The 24,989-nt window shown below is 36.4% G+C and overlaps 1 protein-coding gene across 1 annotated transcript; it reads left to right on the top strand.

The window, feature by feature from the left end:
• The first annotated feature begins 15,796 nt into the window (after positions 1-15,796).
• Positions 15,797-23,718, top strand: LOC114391467. The gene is made up of 6 exons (XM_028352480.1): positions 15,797-16,224; positions 17,054-17,146; positions 17,259-17,492; positions 18,163-18,265; positions 22,447-22,676; positions 23,231-23,718. The coding sequence occupies exons 1-6, from the start codon at positions 15,932-15,934 to the stop codon at positions 23,448-23,450; spliced, it is 1,173 nt and encodes a 390-aa protein (XP_028208281.1). The 5' UTR covers positions 15,797-15,931; the 3' UTR covers positions 23,451-23,718.
• The last annotated feature ends 1,271 nt before the right edge of the window (positions 23,719-24,989 follow it).

Here is a 24,989-nt window from a genome sequence, read left to right as displayed (position 1 = left end):
TAAGCGCAGCCTTTAAGGAGCTTAGCGCATATCCTTGTGGCAGATGTTCAGCTTAGCAGGCACTGTCCAGCTAAGCCAATTCTGCAGAAGCTGAATTTCTGCAACTTCCGCTAAGCGGCTCCACATGTCGGTAAGCGGTAGTGTTTTTTTTTGCAAAGGTCAGCTAAGCGGACCATGTCTCGCTAAGTGGCCGGTGTCTTTTTCAGTTTTGATTTTTAATAAATTGAGTCCTGATATGTTTGATTCCTTTGTCTACAGATGGCTTTTAGAAAGAGAAAGAGTATTGGTTCAAGACCCACAGTGCAGTATAACACAAGGAGATTCTCTTCCTTAGATGCTTGGACCAGATACGCAGATAATGTTCTAGGGAGAAACATTTTACCAGAGAGGAAAGTAGAGATATATCATTATGAGCTAGATGAGTTTAAGGCTGAATTGGAGAGGCGTAATTTCCATAAATACCTCACCAATTTAGTCGATGAGAGCATAGACCTAGCTTTGGTGAAAGAATTCTATGCAAATTTATACAGTTCTGAGGATCATCCACCAAAGTAGTCTAGAGTCAGAGGTCATTTGGTGAAGATTGATGCTGACAGTCTCAACACATTCTTGGAGACACCTGTGGTATTAGCTGAGGGGGAGACCTTAGCCGCTCACTCCAGATACTGCAGGTTGCCTACAGACTATAGAGAGATAGAAGCTGCCTTATGCATACCTAGCCAAGGGTTCATCTTGAACTTAGAGGGCCATCCTGGGAAGATTCTCAGGAAGGAACTGACTACACTAGCTCAAGTGTGGAGTGTCCTCTCATACTCCAACTTGGCCCCCACATCACACACTTCTGACTTGACAGTGGATAGAGCTAGGCTGATATTTGGCCTAGTCTCTTGCTTGGATATGAACATAAGAGCCCTGATCTCTGGCCAGATGACCTCTATAGCCCAGTCTAACACTTCTAGACTTGGGTTCCCTGCTCTAATAACCGCATTATGTAGAGCCAGAGGAATTGTCTCTGATAGCCTCACTTTTGAGCGCTCGAGCCCGGTCATTAACTTGGCCTACATCAAGAAGAACTGTTGGAACCCCGAGGATCTAACAATTTCTATTCGAGGGGCTAGGAGGGCGAGGGCAAGGCCAGCTGAGCTTCCTTCAACTTCAGTAGCTCCTACTCCAGCATCCACTTCAGCAGCCCCTTCTATCCCAAGTCAGACAGATTCTCAGTGCTTTGAAGCTATGCTTCAGAGCATTCATCAGGGATAGATCATTTTACTACAAAGTTTACAGGTGGTGGCACCTCCAGGATCTATTCCTTCAGTGGAGTAGTTCACTGAGATGGTAGCCTAGCCCGGGACCCAACCTTCTCTTCACAGGGAAGATGAAGGTCCCACAGCCTAGGTACCTCAACAGGTGTGGAGGATGAGTCATCTGAGGCTACCATCCCAGAGCCATTTGTTATGAGAGAAGAGGCAGAGGAGACACAGGTGAGACAGGTAGTTGCTGCCACACCTGAGCGATCCCTTGAGGCTACTTCAGAGCCTTCTGCACAAAGGGAGGATATACCCTCACCTCAGCCTGCAGTAGACCCCTCCACTCCTCTTCTAGAGATGCTAGAGGACCCGACTACATCTTTGTCGACCCCCAAAAATAAAGAAACATAAAAAGGGAAAATAAATAATATTGAAGTCACATTTTTGGACACTCGATTAAAGGTTGTCGTCCCTTGTGACGGACACGTGGGGTGCTAATACCTTCCCCAGGCGTAAACAACTCCCAAACCCTTTTCTTTGAAATTTGTAGACCCCTTTTTGGTTTTTCCTAACGTTTTCCTCGAATATATATTGGTGGCGACTCTCGCGCGTTCTCCTTTTTTGGAAGCCGCATTTTTTATTTCGCCTCACCTTCCCACTGAATGGTAGGTTGCGATAGTTGGCGACTCCACTGAGGACTCTTTGTTAGAGAGTTAAGCCATTTAATCATTGTGCAATGTTTATCATGACCTTTTCTTTATTTAGTTTCCCTATTCTCTTTCATGTTCTTGTTTTGTCCATACTTGTGTAACTCTTTTTCTATGCTTTTGTGTTTGGTGTGTGGTTGTCTACCTATTACATGCATAATTAGAAATATTTGTTTGTTCTATGCACACATGGCACCTACACCTTTGCATACACAGTGAGTTTTATTAGGCCCTATAGCCGGGTCTGTGTGCGACATAGAAAGTGGAGGTCGATCTATGGTCATGCTGGGTCTCCGACTTGCTTGATAACAGTGAAGTCTCATCTAGAGTTTTCCTTTTTTGATGATACGTTGTAGTTGGTAGTCCCTACCGCCACAATGTTTGATATCAGAGAGGATGATATCTCTAGAAACCTTTGAAAGTTAAGTACGACCACCTTTGAGAGTTTTCACTAAATAGCAAACCTTTAACCCTTTCCATTAGGTTCCTAATTTAGGGACACGAAACAAACACACTACGTTTTGTTTCCTTGATTTGTCCATGCATATGTTTATGACGTCATGATTGTGTACATCATTCCTGTGTTTACCATGTTATTATGTTCACACACGGTATTTTGGCATTAAGTCATTGCGTTATCATGCTCATTCATTTTGTGTGTTCTCTTTGTGCTACCAACCACATACTCGCATGCATACATACTCATGCCATGTCATCACTCATGCATTGCATTTGTTTTCATCGTCTTTGTCACGGGAAGCCAAAAAGTCTGCATCGCCTTCTTAATTGCATGCATTGGGCACCATGGTAATGACTGCAAACGAACCATGATACCCAATGCATTCTCGGTAAGAAGAGATGGTCTTTCGAGCTCTTGTGTCCATAGATAAACACATTTTATCATGCATAGCATAAACATGCCCTGATGCATTCATCATACCTCCTCTATGATAGGATGTTGAAGTATTGGTCATCAAAATTTTCATTCTCACAAACATGGGGTCAAACCAAGCGCCCTCCTTTAAAAAAAGGCTTTATCATGTCAAAGTCAAGAGCCTAGAACTAGCCAACTTGTGAGAGCTAGGGCAGTGGATGGATCAAGTTCGACGTCAAGCCTTCAACAAGGCATATAGGAAAATCTGGGATTTGGCCATGATAGAAGTGTCTGTTGAAGCTATCACATCCCTCGCTCAATACTATGACCAGTCGCTCAGATGCTTCACGTTTGGGGACTTTCAGTTGGTACCAACCATAGAAAAGTTCAAAGGGATCTTGGGATGCCCGCTAGGAGGAAGGAAGTCATACCTTTTTTTCTGGATTCTACCCTTCCATGGAAAGAGTAACAAAAGTGGTTAAGATCTCGGCACAAGAGTTAGACCGAGTAAAGCAAAATAGAAATGGGGTGGCTAGGATACCAAGGAAGCTCTTGGAGGAGAAGGCAGAAGCTTTGGTAGATCAAGGAGAGTGGACCTCGTTCATTGACATATTAGCACTGTTGGTGTTTGGGACCATACTCTTTCCAAATGTAGACGAGCTAGTGGATTTAGCAGCGATCGACGCTTTTCTTGCTTATTATCACAACAAAGAAAGTCTGGTCATCGTTGTTTTGGCCGATGCATATGACACATTCGACCTAAGATGTGAAAGGAGCGGTGCAAGAATCGTCTGTTGTACGCCCACTCTTTATATGTGGTTGATCTCCCATGTTTTTGATGATGACAATCAAGTGATTTCTTTGCAACATCATCAAGGCAATGCATGATCCACATTCTCCCCCTATGTCAAGCAAATTCTTTTTGACATCATCAAAACTTGCATGATTTACATTCTCCCCCTTTTTGATGATGACAACCATTATCCAAGGCTTGATATTTTTGACATCATCAAAATCTTCATGATTTACATTCTCCCCCTTTTTGATGATGACAACCACCTGTAGGTTAAGAGCAACAACAAAGAAAAAAATATCTATTTGCATATAGTTTACTCCCCAATGGTTTTGCAATGATTGCTTATATGAGACAATTGAAGATTTCATATTTTTCATATATAAAAAGTTGTCTCATAAAGATTTCATATATATTTTATCTATCTCTCCCTCTTTGTCAACATAAAAAACAAATCATGAATAGAGAGGAGAAAAAATGTTACCACTTGTTGCAATGTATGAGAATCAAGTGATATCAAAAGGCATTAAAACAATCATTCAATATTAATCAAGCAAAAACAAATACAGTAACATATCAATCAAACACAATCAATCAAATACATAATAAAAAACAATGAACAAAACACAATAAAAAAAATTATTAAAGACAATCAAAACTCAATCAAAAATAATCATCAAACACAATTAATCAAATATAAAATATAATCAATCAATCAAACTAACAAACATTGAATATCAATCAAGAAAAAAACAAAGACATCAATAAAAAAAATACAATCAATCAAATTCAATCACAATCATCAAGGACAATCTAAACTCAATTAGAGAACAAGCGTCAAAGTTAATCAATTAAAGACAAGTGACCTGGTGGTATCATTTGATATCACTTGTTGGGCTTGTTGATCAAGTGGCCTTTGTTGTCTCCATAAATCACATATTCATTTTTCTTGAGATTCACTTTTCTTGGGGAGAAATGTGGCCTTTATTTGTTGTCTTCATAAATCACATATCCACTTATCTTGGGGAGAAATATGAATAAACTTTGATGCATGCCATGTGTTTGGAGAAATTGCTATCAATGTATCGACTTTGCTCTTCTCCGTTTTCATAGTCTTTCATCATGATACCCAGACTTATGATTTTATTCTCTGAATCACTTGAAGAATTTATGACATTATCTTTTCAAGTGATGTATCCTTTCTTTTCTTTCTTCTCTTTGAAATTCCTCTTATCATATTTTTCATTCTTCTTTTGAAGATAGGACAATTGAATCTCATGTGCGCAGATTGATCGCATTCAGCATTTTGGGGCTAAGGAGGAATCTTCTTCTTTCTTATTTCATCATCATCTTCTTTCTTCTCTAGTTTTTTTATGTAGTTGCATTTCTTTCTTCCATTGTAGGAATAAAGGAATCAAATTTAATGGCTTCCCATATCTTTAAATCTATGGCTTCTTTAAAGATCTGCATTCGGGTTTTCCAATAATGATAACCCTCACCATTGAACATAAGAGCCTATTGAAGAATTTCCTCAGGAAATAGAAAGTTGGATGAGGCCATATCTACTCTTGAAGTTTTTAAACTTTATACAAGAATCCTGCTCTGATACCACTTGTTGGACCAGCGGCCTCAATAACTTAAGAGGGATAGGCTTAGAATGCAGAAGAAGCAGCAATCAATATAATAATGTTCTTTAAACATGAAAGACAAAATTGATTACAACAAAATAAATGAGATAAGGGAAGAGAGAATGCAAATACAGTTTTTATACTGGTTCGGCGAAGTCCGTGCCTACGTCCAGTACTCAAGCAACCCACTTGAGATTTTCCACTCCCTTTGTAAAAATCCGTTTACAAAGTCTGAACCACACAGGGACAACCCATCCCTTGTGTTCAGGAATCCTTACAACTTAAGAGACCCTCAGTCCCTTAATCAATCTCTTTGGATAAGAAGAAAGAAAGAAGAATTATCTCTTCAAGAGAAGGATATTACAATTGAAGTCCATGGAAAAACTCTTAATGGATTTGCAAGTGTTTGCCCAAGAGTTTCTTTTGAGAAAGCATTTGGCAATGAAGTTCTCTTGGAATCTCTCTCATTTACTTTTGAAAGGATAAGACATTTTGAACAAGCAAAACTCTCTCTTCAAAATTCGTGCCCAAGTCATCTATTTATAGGCCTTTGATGGTCATTCACAAATCCAATCAAAAGATGTGACTGTTGGCAGGTTTTCTGAAAACTCTCCACTGCTAATCGATTACAATGTTTGTGTAATTGATTACACAGTTATAATTTGAAGGGTCATGACTTTTGAATTTGAATTTCAGGAGTTTCATTGTTGGTAATCGATTACAAACATATGGTAATCGATTACATGTTCAAAATTCAAATTCAAAACCCTTTTCAACAGCTCTTTTTCATTCTTCCCTTCAGGTAATCGATTACACTTCCAGGTAATCGATTACCAGAGCCTTGCATGACTTTGAAACCCTTTGTTTTGAGGCAAGGCTTGATCTTTTGTGAATCTTGAAACAAGCCTTTGTTTGTTGAAGCATTCTTGAATTAATCTTGAAGCAAATGCTTATCCTTTGAAGCGGCCTTGTTTGATTATTCTTTGGCATCATCAAAATTTATGTATTCATACATTCACATTCTCCCCCTTTTTTATGATGACAATCAAGTGATTTCTTTGCGACATCATCAAGACAATACATGATCCACATTCTCCCCCTTTGTCAAGAAAATTCTTTTTGACATCATCAAAACATGCATGATTTACACCTTGTCTAAGCCTTTGGAGCATGTCCATAAGCTCCCTTTCACAATAGAAGGCAATGTGCCTCTTCCTAAAGGCACTCTTAAGATCATTTCAATACTCTACTAGAGAATCCCCATGAATCCTTCTTTCCCTAACAAGGGAAGTCCACCAATAGAGGGCATACCCTTGAAAGCTAAAGGTAGCCAATGGAACTTTTCTCTCTTCACTAATATGATGATAAGCAAAGAGTTGTTCAACCTTCATTTCCCAATCTAGGTAGGCCTCGACATTATCTTTTCCATGAAAATATGGGAGGCTAATGTTAACCTCTTGAGGCCTTCTATCCTTTTCTCTTCTTTGGGAGTGATGTTATGATGCAATCCTTCCTAGGAAGGGACCAGTCACCAAAGCAATGAGCAAGAGGCTCCAAGAGAATTGGGCTAGAGTTACTGAAGAAGGCCCTAGGGGTTCTCATGAACCTCAGGGAAGATTTCAGAGCCCATGGGCCAAGGTCGAGTCAACTTTTCTTTGTAAATATTAGAATAGGTTTTCCTTCTTTTGGGCCTTTTATTTTGGCCATTTTAGGTTTGTAGGGTACCCTACAAATAAAGGGTACAAGTTAAGGGTACCTTAATAGTATAGGGTTTAGCCTTGTATTTTAGGGCATTTTTTAGAAGTCTTTGTAGTAGGAACTTTTTTGTATTTTCATGTATTTTGGTATAGGGGTGAGCTTAGCTATTTGATGGGTGTGAGTAGCCCCCTTCTAGCTTCTCAAGGAAGTTTTCTTCCTTGCATCCTAAGGAAGCTACCTTCCTTGCTTCTCAAGGAAGCTTCCCATTGTATTATTTTGGCATGGGGTGAGCTTAGCTATTGGAGAGGTGTGAGTAACCCACCTCTAGCTTCTCAAGGAAGCTTTCTTTCTTTAGCTTCCCAAGGAAGCTACCTTCCTTTGCTTCTCAAGGAAGCTTCCCATGTGCTAGGCTATAAACAGAAGCATGTGTAACACTAGTCATAACTTTGATGAATGAGAAACTTGTGAGACACACTTCAAAGTTCAACTTCTCTCCCTAATCTCCTTAAATTCCCATGCCCCCACTCTCTCTCTCTCTCATTCTCTTCCTTCATTGAAGCTTCCTCTCTAAGCTTCTTATCCAAGGCACTCTCTTGGTGGTGAAGCTTTTCCTTCCATGACTTATTCTCTAGTGGATGATGCCTCCTCTCACCTCTTCTCCTTTATCTTCCACTGCAACTCCATGGCTGAAAATCACCATTGAAGGACCTTACTGAAGTTCAAAGATCCAGCCTCCATAGAAGCTTCTCAAGCATGCTTCCATCAAGTGGTAATCAGAGCACAAGAGCTTCAAGTAAGTGCTCCTTAAACCTCCATTAATTTTCAGTTGTACCTTCTCCTCCAGTGTTGTTCTTCATTTTTCTCCATGTATCTCCTCACATGTCTTGTGTTGAATGTTGTTAACATGATTTTTTAGAATTTCCACCGATTAAACTTGCTATAGAAGCTAGATTTGATTTTCTATTGTTCAAATTTCTTGTTCTTTGTTCTTGAACCATGAATTGTGTTAAGTTTAGGTTCTTTTTAGTTTTGTATTGCTATTTTTTGTGGCTGAAACCTAAACCATAAATTTCTTACAAAAATATTAAAGTAGAAGAAAACCTAAAAAAATCTAGAGTGACATGTTCACCTATTGTAGTTTTGTCATAGAAGTCATGAAACTTGTCACATAAGATTCCTTATGTTGTGCTGAATTTTGTTTTTCTTGTTTCTTTGTCTAACTCATTTGTTCATGAGTGCAAGAAATTTTTTTAGCCTATTATTTAATTTGATTCAAATCTTGCATGTTAATTAGTCCTTAACATGTTCATGCATAATTCTTAGAGAGTTTTTCATTGTGAACCTTTTCTTGAACTTTTAGGTTTCCGTATGATTATGTCTATTGTGAATTTGAGTTTTGGTGATTGAATTGCTGGCTGAAATTTTGATCCTAAGTGAATGTTGAACTCCTAAAGTTGTGGTAAACAAGCCTAGTGAGTTTAACATACATAGGAAAGTTGAAAGTAAACCTACGGCAATCAATATACCATGCTTAAAAAATTTGAAGTATGAAATCACTGGTGCTGACAACTTGAACATACAAACTTGTAAAAATTACTGGGAATTGGCCACTACAAATTTTGAGCTCAAATTTTAACTGAATTTTCTAGACATCTGGAAAAAAATTAGAAAAAAAGAACCAAGTGAAAGGAAAGTGTGCTTGTTGTTTTGGCTCAAAATTTGTTCTATAATTAGTGCTTATTTTAGACCAATCTTAGTTCTGAAATTTCAATTGAAAAGTAGTGTGAAAACAAGTGCCAAAACTAAAGGTTTCTTGAGTCTTTTTTTTATAGTTTTTTTACTCTACTCTAGAGCCATTTTAGGTTTCTCTTTGAGTCCTAGCTTGCTTTTATGTTCTTTTCATTGCTTTAATTGTTGAATAATCCTTGAAAATTTGTCTTGTTAAAACTCTATTGGTTTAGCTTTCATTTCATTTTTTTCGTCTTTGGTTATTGTTTGTCTCTTTGTTTCCTTGTTTGTGAGTTTTCATATAGGGAGGAAAGGAGTATTGGTGCCATCAATTGAAGAATTTGAGTCAAGAAGCAAGGAGCCAACCACCTTAAGAGCTATTGGACTAAGAAGCACTATAAATTGATTGAAACACCAAAGAGAGAACAACCACCAAAATTGAGGACTTTTTTTTTGTAATTTTGTAATTGGCATGTTACTCACTTGTACGTTTACCTTCATTGCTTTCAAATTTTGTAACAAAAAGGCCTTTCATTGGAAGTGTGTTGGGAGCATCCAATAGGTTACCAAACTTCCATTTGTGTGTAATAATTTTAGGCAATTTTCCTTTAGGATAGTGAGTGTTTTGTTGGGAACCTTAAATATGGTCATCTGAACACTCTTAGGATTCACCTAGTTTACATTTTTGCACTTTAATTTTTTGCTTACTTTCATAGTTTATTTTCTTTACTAGTCACGCCTAGTTTATCTTGTTATTGCATAATACTTTCTTCTTTTTTATCACGCTTATCTTAAGTTCTTTTGAACCCTAGCTTTTACCTTTTGCAAACCCCCAACAAGAAAGAACCACAACTTAGGAACCAACATGAGTCATCATTCATCTAGTGTTAATGGTGAGGGTACTATTCATAAGCACCCTCTATCTACAATATTAGATGAGTTGAGTTCCCTCAAGTTATGGAAGAAAAACTAGAAAGAAAAGAAAAAGGAAAAGAGAGGTTAGAAATAAATCAAGATGAAAGGGAACAAATAAGGGAAGAAGAAAGAAGGAAAATACTAAAAGAGTTAAGAAAAGAAAAACATGCCTCCTATAGTAGTCATGACTCCTACAAGAGTCTAAGTGAAGAACTTAGTAACTACTATGGAGGAAGGCATAGGACATATCCTAGACCTCACTCCCATAGGAGAGAAATGGAAAGAAAGTCTCAAGAGGCTAACATTAACCTCTCATGCTTCCATGGGAAGGACAATCTAGAGGCTTATTTAGATTGGGAAATGAAGGTTGAGAAAACTCTTTGCTTGCCATCATACAAGTGAGGAAAGGAAAGTTCCTTTGTCTACCCTTAGCTTCCAAGGGTATGCCCTCTATTGGTGGACTTCCCTTATTAGGGAAAGAAGGATTCATGTGGATCCTCCAGTAGAGTGTCGGAATGACTTGAAAAGTGCCCTTAGGAAGAGGCACATCCCCTCCTACTATGAAAGGAAGCTTATGGACAAGCTCCAAAGCCTTAGACAAGGGAGTATGAGTGTTGAAGAGTATAGGCAATACATGGAACTACTCCTTTTGAGAGTTGGGCTTAGGGAGGAGGAAAGAACAAGTATTGCTAGGTTCCTTAGTGGACTTAATATGGAAGTGAGGGACAAGGTTGAGCTCCTTCCATATAGGGACCTAGATGACCTAGTCCAACTTTGCTTAAAGGTAGAGCAACAACTTAAAAGGAAGCCTACTTCAAAATCTTATGGCTCTCACTCTTATCCAAAGAAAGACCAAGGTCAAGGCATCTTAGGGGCTGCACCTTCTAAGCCCAAAGATGATAAAGGGAAGACAATAGAAAGGCAACCCCCTAAGGCTAGTATGCAAGAGAAGACTAGCTCTATAAAGTGCTTTAAATGTCTTGGAAGAGGACACATTGCTTCTCAATGCCCCACCAAGAAAACCATGATTATAAGGGACCAAGACATTTATAGTAGCCAATATGTGGTTACTACTTCACCTTCCTCTAGTGAAAGTGAAGAAGCAAAAGGAAAAGAATCTAGTGAAGAAATCTACCCCCAAGAAGAAGGGGACCTTTTAATGGTCAGAAGGCTTCTAGGAGGCCAATCTTGTGACTTGACCCAATCTCAAAGAGAGAATATTTTTCACACAAGGTGTAAAATTTTTTATAACACATGCTCTCTCATTGTAGATAGTGGTTCATGTTGCAATTATTGCAGCACAAGATTAGTCTCTAAGTTGAGCCTTGCTATCACTCTCCATCTAAAGCCTTACAAACTTCAATGGCTCAATGAGCAAGGGGAGATGATAGTCAATCAACAAGTGAAAGTGCCCTTCTCCATTGGAACATATAAGGATGAAGTGATTTTTGATGTAGTTCTTACAGAGGCAAGACACCTTCTCTTAGGTAGGCCATGGCAATATGATAGGAAAATCATCTATAATGGCCTAACTAATGAGATAACCCTCACCCACCTTGGAACAAAGTTTGTGTTGCATCCTCAAACACCTTCACGAGTGGCCAAAGATCAACTAACTATAAAAGATAAGAGGGATGAGGAAGAAAACTAGAAAAACAAAAGAAAAAGAAGGATAGTAAGGCCTTGTCTTCAAAGGCCAAGGCGAAGGAAAAAGAGGAAAAGGATTCCTTCAACAAGATTGTTAAGAAGGAAAACCATTTTGCAACAAAAGGTGATATCAAAAAAGCATTCCTTCTTGAACAATCCTTCTACCTTCTCCTATCTAGGGAAACATTCCTTAGCACTGCCATACCTCTTGAGCATGAGGTTATTCCTCAAGTAAAGGAATTGTTGGATGAGGGTTTGGTTCATAAGAGCTTAAATCCTTGTGCCTCTGGCTCGCCTGGGCCCCCAAATTGCTTAGGGCTGAAGGAACCAGCTCGCCTGGGTGAGCCAGTTTCTTCTGGACTAAGCAACAACTCACCTGGGTGAGCTGCAAGTCCACCAAGTGCCCTTTTTTGCTATAAATAGGCGTGAGGGAGGCTGAGTAAAGGGTTGGACATTCAGTATTAAGAGGATTTTAAGAGAAATTTGAGAGAAGAAGAATGAAGAAGAGAAAAATGAGGTCGAGGCGCTACCGAATTACAATCGTAATCAACTTCTACTTCGTTCGGTGTTCTTCGTTCGTCATCCAGTTAGTTTTGTTTTAAGGATTTTGGAGGGTGCACTCCAATGGGTCAGCCTCATTCCCTCCATTTCCTCCATTTGCTTCAACCATCCTTCTTCTCCTTATGTTAGTGTTGTTCCCTTGATTGCCTCCATTCCCACCATTTTAGGATTATGCTTAGGAATTTCAGTCCTCTTAGATTGAGTTAGCATCAACTATCAATATAAAAAGAAGAATTAAAACACAACTAGCAGAAAAAACAAAAAAATAAATTAAATTGCAATAAATATTTAGAATTTAAACAAAGATAAAATAGAACAAATTAAAACAAATAAATATAAGTAAAAAAATATGAAAAAAAATTATTTGATTCACACAAATTAAATCAAGTTATCTAGGAACTCTACAACCAGTCCTCGAAAATGATGCCAAAAACTTGATGCATAAAATATTGTTGCACAAGGGCAAATGTACCCTATGCAGTAGCATCGTGGACTTGAAAGTTTGAATATCATACGCTAGAGACTAGTTGTGTTCGTAAATAATTCAAATAACATAGCCTAAATAATTTTGGAGGTTTTATCTTGTGTCGAAAGTGTTTCACCAATTGTAACAAAGAAATATAAATTAAGTTAAGCAATAGTTTTTAAGAAAAAAATGTATGATTGAGGACAAGCCCAAATTATGAATTCGCATTTACCTGTTTTCCTCTAATTCCAATTTTAATTAGGAACCCTAAGTTAATGATAAATCATTGATTGTCTCTTAAATTAATTGTTAGCAAAGTCTAAAAACACTTTTCCCCCTAAATTATTTCTCAATTGGTCATTTAGGATTTAATTTAGGGTTAATGATGAATAAAATAAAGGTTTGTAAAAAGAAGATTCATGCCACCAGTTTGGCCATGCAAGTTTTATGGACCCTATTATTTTACAAGTCAGTTAATCATGAGCAGATGATCACTAATATGTAATTAATTATGAATTAGAGTGATCAATTCCAATGTAAAAGAGAAAATAGTAAAACAACACAATTAACTGAATAACATCAAAGAACTCAATTAAAATATGGAGTCAGAGTATATGGATACAACTACATAATAATGCAAGCTCTAGGGGTTTACCCACCATGGTGATAACATAGCGAAACATCATACAAAATAGCATTGAGAATGAAAGAGATCAAAAACCCTTAATGTTGTTTTAAATGAGAATTTTAAATGAATAGGCCAATGTGGTTTTGTTATCATTTAATTTTAGTTGTCTATGCTAATGTTGTTTTTGTTAGTTAATTTTAGTTGTATAGGTCATTGTTGTATTTTTATTTTAAATTTAGTTGTTATGTATAACTGTACTTGACCTCAGTCTCATTATGGAACTAGTTGTTAATAAAACTAGTCGTTATGAATGATGCTATATAATTTTGCAATCTTTTCTCATTCTCGCACTTCTCATAAAGTTACACAATCTTCTTATTTGATTTCCCACACTTAAGTTAGCCATAAATGGATCCAAAACATCAATTTTATACACTTTGGGATCAAATCATAGATGAGGAACTTCAAGACAACACTGACGAAGAAGTCGTAAGGTTGATGCTTCAGAACCAGCACGAAGTGTACAACACTACACAACACAGACAAAGGAGAAAAGTGGTGAATTGAAATCGTGAGGAAGGACATGATTGATTGTTCAATGACTATTTTTCACCAAATCCTGTATACACAAGGACTCAATTCCAAAGAAGGTTTCACATGCAAAGCCATGTGTTTCTTTGAGTTGTAGAGGCCCTCAACAATCATGACGAGTATTTCCAAATGAGGGTAAATACAATGCATAGAAAGGGCTTATCACTATTGCAGAAGTGCATTGTTGATCTTCGTATATTAGCTTATGGCTCACCCATTGATAGTGTGGACGAGTATATTCGAATTGTTGTAGTGGAATGCTTACAGAGATTTGTATCAAGCATATGTGCAATATTTGGGGATGAGTACTTGAGAAGACTAAATAACTAAGACACAGGAAAACTACTACAAATGGAAGCGACACATGGTTTTCTAGGTATGTTAGGTTTCACTGATTGTATGCATTGGGAATGAAAAAACTGTCTAGTTGTGTGGAAAGGTCAATTTTGTCGAGGTGATCATAGCAACCCAACAATGATTCTTGAAGTCGTGATATCATAAGACTTGTGGATTTGACATGCAATTTTTTGGCACTGCAAGTTCAAATAATGACATTATTGTATTAAATGCATCTAATGTGTTTAATGAAGTTTTGTTAGGACTCACCCCCTCGGTGCAATACATAGTGAATGAAACCTAATATGATATGGGGTACTATCTAGCGGATGACATTTATCCAGACTTTGCTACATTTGTAAAAATCATTTCAATGCCACAAGGAGAAAAGAGAAAATTATTTGCACAACGACGAGAATCAACAAGAAAGGATGTAGAATATGTGTTTGGTGTGCTCTAATCTCAATTCACAATTATACATGATCTGTCACATTTCTGGGATGCTCAAACAAAAAATAATATAATTTATGCATGTATCATATTACACAACATGATTGTTGAGGACGGATGACACACGTATCAAAATCATACTAATTACAATAATGAAGGTAATGACATGTTGACAACCAAATTATCTTTGAGTGCTCAACCCAATTTTAGATCAACATACCTCCAAAGGAGAGTAAATGTTCATGACAGAAAAGCACTACCAACTTCAAGCAAATTTGGTTGAACATATTTAAGAACGTTTTGAAAAATAAAATAATAAAAATTAATTTTATGTAACATTATGTATTTTCCATCGTTATATTTTCTCAATGTCATTGTGTTTAATTATCTATTATTATGTAAAATGTATTTTTTGTCATTGCATATTTCTTTTCAATGTTATGTAATTCTCATTGTTTTTTAATTGAATATTATTACTTATTGTGTATTTTTTATTATTTTTAACATATTATAAAAAAATTGAATAGAGTAAATTTCATCAATTTTTATATTTAACGTTTTTATATGTAAGAATTCAAAATTTTAATTAATTATTTTATTTCAACAATAATTAAGTGAAAGTAAAAAAAATATATAAAAATGTGAATTTCTTGATGTTTTTTTAGAGTTTCTTACCATTAGAGTAAAATTGTGTATGAATTTCTTAAAAATGACATGACATTGTGAAGACCATAAAAAATAACTTAAAAAATTACCATTGAAGATGCTCTAAGTCACTTCACTTGCCTTAGTCTTTTTTTTTTTTGTTTATTTTTACTAAACTAGCCCATGTATATTTTTTAATGAGGTGTACAAAAGCCCATAGGCCCCACAAGTTAAACGAGTTTATCCGTTGGTTAAATGGGTCAAGCTAAAAAGCCCCTCAAGTGAACTCTAAAAATAAGATCCATATATTGTGTGGGTTTTGCGAGTGGCCCGCGGACGTAAGTCCATTTGTCTGGCTCTAATCACATGGATCTACCATATTCACTGAAATAAAATATAAGAGTTAAAATTGAGTCATCTAATGTAGACTTTAACCTTTAAACAAAAGTGTTTAAAAACCAATAATTTTTTTTTTGCGAATTTGATTTTTAGTTTTATAAAAAACATATTTTTGACATTTGACCGTGATACTTTTTGTTGCCACTATGGTCAATGTCATTGCCATTACCACCAATACCACCTTTGTTATCGTCATCCACCGACATTGTTGCCATTGACATGATGACTGCCTGCCTTGTTATTGGTATCAACACCTACATCATCACCACTGACACTATCGTCACTGTCACTGTGACTATCACCGGTGTATCTACGGTGGATGCTGTTGACATCACTACCACACAAAACACTTTTAAACTAATTTTAATATAATATATTTTTTTAAATGAATTTATTTGAAACTAATAATATTTTAAAAATTTATTTATTTATTTTAAACAAAAACTAAAAATTAATTGTTATTTTTAAAAAGTTCGAAATTCAAACCAGAAGAGGAGAATTCTCTTCCATGTTCCCAAGAATCTCAAATCTCCCTCCCTCCCTCAACTCATTAGCAATGGCAACATACTATTAACACCCCTCTTCCTCCCTCTCCACCGTCCCGCAATTAAGATTCAAATGGCATTTCACAGAGCCTCGAAGGCGAAGCCAAAATCCGCGAGATCCCGAATTCTGCTACTCGCGGCAGCAGTGACAGCGATTGCGCTTCTCTTCCTGTTCTCCTCTCTTCTTTCCACCACCGTCTCGAAAGCCAACCTCTTACAGCGACGACAACAGCAGCCCTTCGAAAAGTACCTCTATTGGGGCACCCGCATCGACTGCCCCGGAAAACACTGTGGATCTTGCGAGGGCTTGGGCCACCAGGAATCCAGCCTCCGCTGCGCCCTCGAAGAAGCCCTCTTCCTCGGCAGGTACAGTCCCATCTTTTTAATTGCCCGGACCGAGATTCAGTCCAATAGTTAGCAAAGGACCGAAGCTTATGGGGATATCTCGGATTTCACCAGGGTGCCAAAGACCCTAATTACGGTGGTTATACATAAAAAAAATTACATTCGCAATTGCATTGTCCCTCACCTTACAAGCCAGTTTTGTTGTGTTGAGTTAGACTCATAAGTCATAACCCACCTTCTAAGACATTGCAGTTACGGTTAGAGATACAATTAATTAGTTAGTTAAATAGGAGTTTGTTTCTTGTTACATGTGGTATAGAAGTGGAGTTGGTGGCTTCATCTTTTGCAGTTTTCAATTAATTCCATTTTACTGATTCTCTTTGCTTCGGTTCTACCATGTTTTGTTATATTTACTAAATGGACGAAGATTAGATACAGTTCTGTAGGTGATATAGCAGCTATATATAGCAGCTATTGTCCGATTAGAATTGGAGTTTTACCTCGATAATCTAGGTTGACATTTAATGGTTACGCAGGTGAAACTCCAATTTTGATTTGAGAACAACACCGCAAACACCTTAGGGATTGCATCTACTTGTTTGTCCTTACTAAAATGAAATGAATCTTATCAACACATTCTTCTTTAACTCACTGTTAGCTGTAGTTCATTAAGAATTACAAAATTATGTGTTACTTGTGATTTCAATGAATTTCGGCCAAGAAGAGATAGTGTATTGCTAGGAGCTATTACTGTGGTTGTGAACATCAATTTGAAAGCTTAATTGTAATTAATTGAATTATGAGGACTGATTTGCAAATACCAATTGATGTTGTTATGCGGTGGTTGCAGAACCTTTGTGATGCCTTCGAGAATGTGTATTAATCCCATCCATAACAAGAAAGGGATCCTTCATCATTCCACTAATGCCAGTTCTGAGGAACTGTGAGTTGCTTTATTATTGTTAAGTATGCGTCTGTTGTACTTTTTCATTGCTATGTTTTGTATGTTTAACTGGTCTTGTGCTTTTCGATTTTAATTTTATTTTATGTGCTAGGTGGGATGCAAGTTCTTGTGCCATGGACTCTTTGTATGACACAGAACTTATGTCAGATACTGTTCCTGTGATTTTGGACAATTCAAAAGAGTGGTATAGGGTTCTATCGACTAGCATGAAGTTAGGGGCCAGAGGAGTTGCACATGTGGAAGGAGTTAGCCGGTTTGAACTTAAAGAAAATAGCCGCTACTCAGATTTGTTGCTCATAAACAGAACTGCAAGCCCTCTTTCTTGGTAGGTTCTTAATGGAGAACTATGGGTGATTTATTTTATTATATTGCAAAATAAGGTTGGTTTGTGTAATAGTAAGTGGGGTATGTTCCTATAAGAATGGATCTTATTTAATTTTTTAGCCAATTTATGCAGGAAACAATAGTGATTGCCTTTTAGCTTGGAAAAAATACAAATTTTCTGTATTCAATTTGTTATGCTTGTCAAGCTGCAAATATGATATTGATCCTTATTATTTGCACCATTTCTGTAACTACAGCCTTTTTGAAGCTTTTTGAAATTTCTTATTCCTATTTAAGTGTCTTCACCTTTAGTCCACATTGAGATGTTAAATGTGAATTGATTTAACCTAAGTTTTCTCGTTAAAAGAATCCAGTCTTGCAGAAGTTGATATATGATAGAAAGACATTTGTTTATGGGAATTTAATAACTCCTTAGTTATTAAAACTGATGTACATGGCAAGGTCTAATGAGTTTAAAATATGCCCAATGTGGATGAATTTGATATTTTAATTGTATCACAACTCAGTTGATTTGTAAATTGTGCCTTGCAATAACTGGCAAAATGAAGCTGCTGTGTAGATGATTGCTCATAATTTTTTTTGTTATATACCATGGGTAGAGATTCTTCTTAAAGTTATGTCCACTTTCTGAGGTGCTAATGACTTTCCAGGTTTATGGAGTGCAAGGATCGAAACAACCGCAGTGCCATAATGTTGCCATATTCATTTCTTCCCTCAATGGCTGCAGGGAAACTAAGAGATGCAGCAGAAAAGGTCCATCTGCTACAGTCTTTTAAAGTCCTTAATATGTTCATCAAGGGTTATAGATTTTGAATCTATTCTTGAACCATACAACTGTTAGAACGTAAATATATTTTTCGCTTCTAGGTTGGATTTGGATATTTGTATCAATCAGAACCTAAATGTGTTATTTCAAGGGGATTTGCCAGGCTAGGCTCTTGTGCCTCTGCTTTTGGTAGATTAAATGGAGGTTGTAGACTTGTAGTCTACAGGATTTCTTGAGTCTATCCTTGAAACACATCCTTTTGTGGGCTAGCTTGTTGCAATATGTCAGCAACAGGTGGATTTGACTACATGGGACCTAACTTTTCTGATGTATTTTTTATTCACAAAATGTAACAATTTTATTGAGGCTGTTAATTAGTCATTCTAGCTAAATTTTGGGCAACTCTTAATGCATAGGTGAATGAAGAGATTTTATTGGATAATAGGGCTGTGAGATATCCTGTAAATGGTAAGGAATAAATAAGAGTAGCAAGAAAATAGATATCCCAAAAAGTGGCATAGAGCAGCCAACCCCAAAAACACTATAGCAGGTAGCAAGATGATTGCATTTTGAAGTTTTAAGATACACCTAACATAGATTATACTACACAGATATATGCTGAAAAAGAAATACCTACAAGACATTCATAGTTAATGACCAAAATTTAGAGTTTGAGAACTAAATACACATGGCAGTAACAACAAAATAAAGGAATCAAACCAGTTTAAGCCTCAAAGACTTTGAGCATCTAAATACTCAAATTCTAATACAGGTTTTTTAATAGCTATCATCATCTTCATCTCCAACATCTGCCATCTCTTCCTCATTTTAGCTTTCACAACTACATTTATAGATCTCTTCCTCCTCTCCAATATCTTCATCAATACATTCTTCTTCTTGTATAACCTCATTTCCTTTTCCCTTAGAGCTTGAAGGCCTAGAACTAAAAGCAGTTGCAGCCGTCTTCTTTGATCTTGTTTGCTGCCTAGTGTATGTTAAAAGCTCTCTAATCCCAGTTGCATTGGCAACAGCTCCCCAAGTCCAGGTATCATCATTAAACACCAATTCATCTTCAGCATCTTCATCACCTCTACCCATTTCTTCTAACAACCACTCATTACTATCATCGACACCATTTAGGAGAATGGGATCCATCCCATCATGAAACTCAAAATGTTCTTCGAGAGTTTAGTTATATTTATGAAAATGAAGTCTTGCAACCTTGATGCCCAAAACATTCTGACATATTTGGCTTTCTTGGCAGTGGTAGTGGGGTCACATGATGCTACACTTGAAGTTGCATTTCTTTTTCCACTTTGAATATTCAAAATTTCTTCCACTTGCTCCTCATTGTTTTCTTGAGGCTCAATCAAGAATGCTTGGCTTTCTTCTTTGTGCAGGCTTCTCTGAGTATGTTTATCACTTTGGAAGGAGTCTTTCTACAACTATCAACTTCTTCCCTCATTCTCATTTGATGTCTTTGTTTGGGTAATACCACTGGTGATGGGTTTGCCACAAAAGTTGCAAGTAATAGCCTCTATATTGTTCATGTCTTTTAAACTATTTCACTGCCAAGTTATATCCAAGATATTAAAAAGTAGGCTTTACAAATGCATAGGAAGAGATTGATATAGAGGTAGAGGCAATGCTTTGTGGTGTTCCCTGTGGCTGAGTGGATGAAGCTCTTACTGATTCAGCCTTGTAGAGAGGTTAAAGGACAGATTAGAGAAGGAAACAGAACAGAGATAAGCATGCCAGAAAATGGCCGGAACAGAGACGGGTGTTCACCCAATATTGCAGGTGTCACCAGAAAACTGGTCAGAAATAATCTGCACCCCCGGATTCTGGCTGCAAATTGACATGTGCCACAGGGAATCTCGCCAGAAAGAGCTGGGGTTTGTTGGAGATGGTGAGGGGTAGGGTTTTGAGTGGGGGAGCACAAATATGCAGTAGAAAAGGTCTCAATAGGTTAAATGTAAAGGGGGACAATATCCCAAGTTTAGCCCCCCTGAAACACCTTTAAATTACTTAAAACCACAAACAGGGCTTTGTGCCCATTGGGAAGTTGCAGTTGAGATGGCTGCCAAAATTGTGCAAAAGCAGCTGCGATGTGCACTACTCCAGCTGTGACAGTGAAGTATGATGTTAGAGGGGTCAAAGAAGTGGCAGGTGTGCACGATGCTCTGCAATGACGCCATAGTGCCACCATCGAACATGATTTAGAGCTTTGGAAAAACTAATTTTTTTGGTAAAATTCTTGGAGCCAAATTTAGGTTCAATTCATTTGTCACTATACAAGAACAATAGCCTTATCTCATTAAGTGAAGTTCACTACATGGATCATACGACATCATCAGGCTTGGTCAGAAACCAAAAGAAGTATGAAAAAGAAAACTAACTTTTAGTGGTAAAATTCTTGAACTAAATTTTGGTTCAATTCTTGTCACTATACAATAGCTTTATCCCATTAGATGAAGTCAACTACATGGATCATATGACGACATTGAGCTCGATTAAAAACCAAATTCTCAAGAAGGATATTATTCACCATGGTCCATGAGATCCCTTTTTATAATTTTTTTCAATATCCTTCTTAGTCTCCCTCTACTTTTCACAGGGAAAAAAAGCATTCAATCTACTCTCCTTAGTGATACTTCCAGTGGTCTTCTTTGCACATGTTCAAACTATCTTAATCAACTTTTTGTGATCTTTTCCTTGATAGTTGCCACACCAATATCTCCTCAATCCTCATATACAATCATCTTAACATACTCCGTTTTGTTTCTCCTACCTTTTTCTCTTATTATCCCTTTAAAGCCCAACATTCACTAAGATAGAGTACAGCTGGTCTGGTCACATAGAACTATAATAAAACCTCCCTTTGAGCTTGGTAGGTACTTTGCAGTCACAAATGCTGTCATTTTTTACAGGTCACTATCTATTTTCAAAAACACTGGCAATTTCAGCTGCATTTAGTCCAATGCATGATGGCTTGGAGGATGAGAAGTTAAGGGATTTGAGTTATTCTTTTTTCATGGATCCTTGTGTCAATGCGTGTGTCTGCACATATCTCCTACATACATTTTTATGCAGTTAATCAAATTCTAAGCAGCCAATTTGATAGACTAATGTGAACAGAGTTGACCTTACGATTAGATGGATGCTTGATTTCATCCTTCATTTATAATATACTTTTTCATTTCCTTGCATGCATGTTTACCCACAGGAGGGGACAAAATGATGATCCAGAATTGTGGGTTATATATGAAACTTTTAGATGATGTTATATGTAATGCTACTATCTACAAGCATAGAGCTTCTGATTGCTTGATTGTTTCAATGAATAAAATTTCTGAGATGATAGAAATTTTCATTTGGAAGCAGCATATGGTTAACATACTATTTTCTTATTCTTTTGTTTGTATGTTCATTTTTTATTTATTTTCATTTACATGCTCCTCAAAGATATCACTGTAAATTTATTTATAATTTTTTGGGTAGAGAAAGAAATTGCAGACAACAGTAGAGAAGTACAACTATGGGGAGGAGGGTAAGACATCCTCCAATACAGAAAATAATAATGATGAGAAATAAAGAATCAATAATGCAAGAAGGCTGCCCTGTATAATCTCTGCAAGTTCTGTAGTGGTAACCCCTTTGAAATAGTCATGAATAAAATGCTACAGAGAACCCATAAACCCAAGTCAATGAGGGAGGGTTAAGATAGCCTGATATTGTGACTTCCTGCTCATACAAAAATCGGAGGAGCTTAAGCAGTTGACTATTTTGTGTACTGTGTATTCCACTAATTCTCTATGAGTAACCTAGCTATCTCATACATAGACAATGACGGTCATATTTAAGTATTGCCCTCCATTCTATTTTTTTTTTAATATTCCGTGGATAAATTCTACAAGTAATCAATTTCCTTAAATGGTGATCCATGTAAGCTTGCATTGAGATACATTCATTTACAATAAGGATGTAGATTTGAGACAGGATTATTGAAATTTATTTATGCACAATTAGATGACAATTTGCTTATATTATCCTGTAAATTTCAAAAGTTGTTGAAATATATATGCTTGATATATTAAAACTGGGCTCTGCAGTACAACAGTATCTCTTTGTTACACATTCTAATATTTTATCAGACTCGTGTTCACAGATCAAAGCATTACTTGGTGATTATGATGCCATCCATGTTCGTCGTGGGGATAAAATAAAGACCCGGAAAGATAGATTTGGTGTAGCGAGGAGCTTGCACCCTCACCTTGATAGAGACACTCGGCCAGAGTTTATGCTTTGTAGGATAGCAAAGTGGGTCCCACCTGGAAGAACCTTGTTTATTGCTTCAAATGAAAGGACTCCAGGGTTTTTTTCACCACTTTCTGCCAGGTAACCATTATCATGTTCACATTTTGGGGGGTAACGGGGTGGGGATTCTATGTAGTAATTTCCTTTGGCTGCACAAGTCACACCTGATAGATTGACAGAATGACAGTAATTAAAATATTTGTGTTTAATGCTATATGAAGCGGACCCTGTTTATGCAATACTCATGGAAACAAAATGCTTAAGCTTGTCATTTATGTTCTGCAGGAAACTTGTGTCCGTTTAGGACTTTCGGTCCAGATTTATTTTAAAAAATTGCAATAGTTGTAGTATGGTAATATGCTTCTCACTGAACCCTTCTGGAATGTGAGACTACTCTCTCTGCAGTCTTTAAGCTATAGTTCTTTTGCCTCTTCATTTTTTGTTGTACCCTTTTTAGCTGTTTTTTGATGCATGATTTGTAGCTGATTATTAGATTTGACTGCTTATGGACAGTAATTTCTAGTCCATATTCTTTATAAAAATTGAGAATGACTCTGATATGCTTTAGCTTTTTAAGCAAACTTTTGGCCGGCACCAAATACTGTTACTTTATACTACTTATGACTCAATTGCAGGTATAGATTGGCATATTCATCGAACTATAGCCATATCTTGGATCCGTTAATTGAGAACAATTATCAATTATTCATGATCGAGAGGCTTATAATGATGGGTGGTAAAACGTTCATTAGGACATTCAAGGAGGATGAGACAGATCTTAGCCTCACTGATGACCCCAAAAAGAACACTAAGCTTTGGCAGATACCTGTTTACAATGTGGATGAAACTTGTTGACGAACTAGACCTAACATGCTACAATTTCTACGCAACACACATGAAATTAAAGAAACTAGCATCCCCGAAATCTTTAGGAAGAAATTCTTGCAATGGAAGATGAGAGGTGATTGATTAGTTTGTGTTGTAAATTATGACGTGAGCTACAGTCAAGATTTCATTAATTCATTAAATGTATGTACTTGTCTCATAGAAAAGTTGAAATGAACTATAAATTTTTAGGGTTAATTAACATTTTAATCCCTGCAAAATACATGTTTTTTACTTAGCAATGATATTTGAGCACCCATTTTTTTCAAACTCCTAAATAGCACCTATAATTTTTTTCTACTTCCTATCACATCATAACAATTATAAATTATAATACCTATATTTCTCTCTCCTGATAGGTTCATGTAGCATTTTGGGTGTTCAAATAATGTAATTTTAGTCTATATATTGTTTTTTGTTTGAATTACTTTTTTTAATACCGTATTTTTTCATTTAGTCCCTTCTATCAATATTCCTCTATTAAGTGTTGAGATGACAAAAATATTACCTTAGTAAGACACATGTAATGACACATAGTTGGTGTATGTCAAGTCAATTATGTATAAAACATATTTTGAAATTAGTTCTTATAAAATGAATATCGGTGTAGCCTCTGAAAAATAAATATTTTATTGATTTTATTCATCCAAAATGAGAACTTTGTTGTTATAGCACTTGTTTAATCTAGTATCTCTCATTGTTTTATCTAATATTTTGTTAATTTACTTAGACATAATTAGACAAAAAAAATTGGGTGGTCCTTTTATGAAGTAGGAGTAATCTACAACGATGCTACAAAATTTTATCAAAATCCTACAAAACCACAACCACCCAACCAAATTCATTTACCAACCAATGAACCACAACAAATTTTAAAACACTACAGCTTAAGTCATAACAAAGAAGAAAATATTAATTTAGTAAAATAAAAAATTAATTGAATAATATAATAATTGCAAAATTGTAATTTGTACCTTCTCAAGGGAGACTACAAATGCTTGGGTGTAAACTTTTCCATGCTTTCAAAATCCTTTCTTACACAATCTATAATATGTATAAATCACATATCTATTGAAATTGCTTTTGCTCTTTTGATTGTAAAGAAATCTCCTAAATCAATCTATGACCCACAGAAGGATCTCCTTCTACACTCGCTTGAAGCTAGGGACACAAACATCCTCTTAAAAGACATCATTCTTCAGTTGAAGTTTTCTCCTATCTAATTTCAAGCATGGTCTTTAGGGTTTCCCTTTATTGATTCTCTTAATAGGCACAATACTCTTTTTCTATGGTGAGTTTGGTGTTATGGGTAACTATAACATAAGTGTTGAGTCATAGGATGAATCAAAACCCTTAATTGTTTTGATTTGATACAAATAAATATTAAATTTCAAAGGTTGCATATGATGGCATATAGATGAAAGTGTGCTTAGTTCGTGTCTAATGGATCAGGATGATGAGTTGATAAGTGTCATATTTTAGTTATTTTTGGGATTAAAATGTTAGCAC

Source organism: Glycine soja, chromosome 2, assembly GCF_004193775.1.
Source record: "Glycine soja cultivar W05 chromosome 2, ASM419377v2, whole genome shotgun sequence".
Taxonomy (NCBI): domain Eukaryota; kingdom Viridiplantae; phylum Streptophyta; class Magnoliopsida; order Fabales; family Fabaceae; genus Glycine; species Glycine soja.
The sequence above is the reverse complement of the archived record's forward strand: the minus strand, read 5'-3'. Positions and strand labels throughout refer to the sequence as shown.

Bases quoted from the DNA above. Each gene is read 5' to 3' on its own strand.
- LOC114391467 (XM_028352480.1), top strand. From the start codon at position 15,932: ATGGCATTTCACAGAGCCTCGAAGGCGAAGCCAAAATCCGCGAGATCC. The intron at 17,147-17,258 runs GTGAGTTGCTTT...TTTATGTGCTAG, and splicing joins AATGCCAGTTCTGAGGAACT to GTGGGATGCAAGTTCTTGTG. The intron at 22,677-23,230 runs GTAACCATTATC...ACTCAATTGCAG, and splicing joins TTTTCACCACTTTCTGCCAG to GTATAGATTGGCATATTCAT.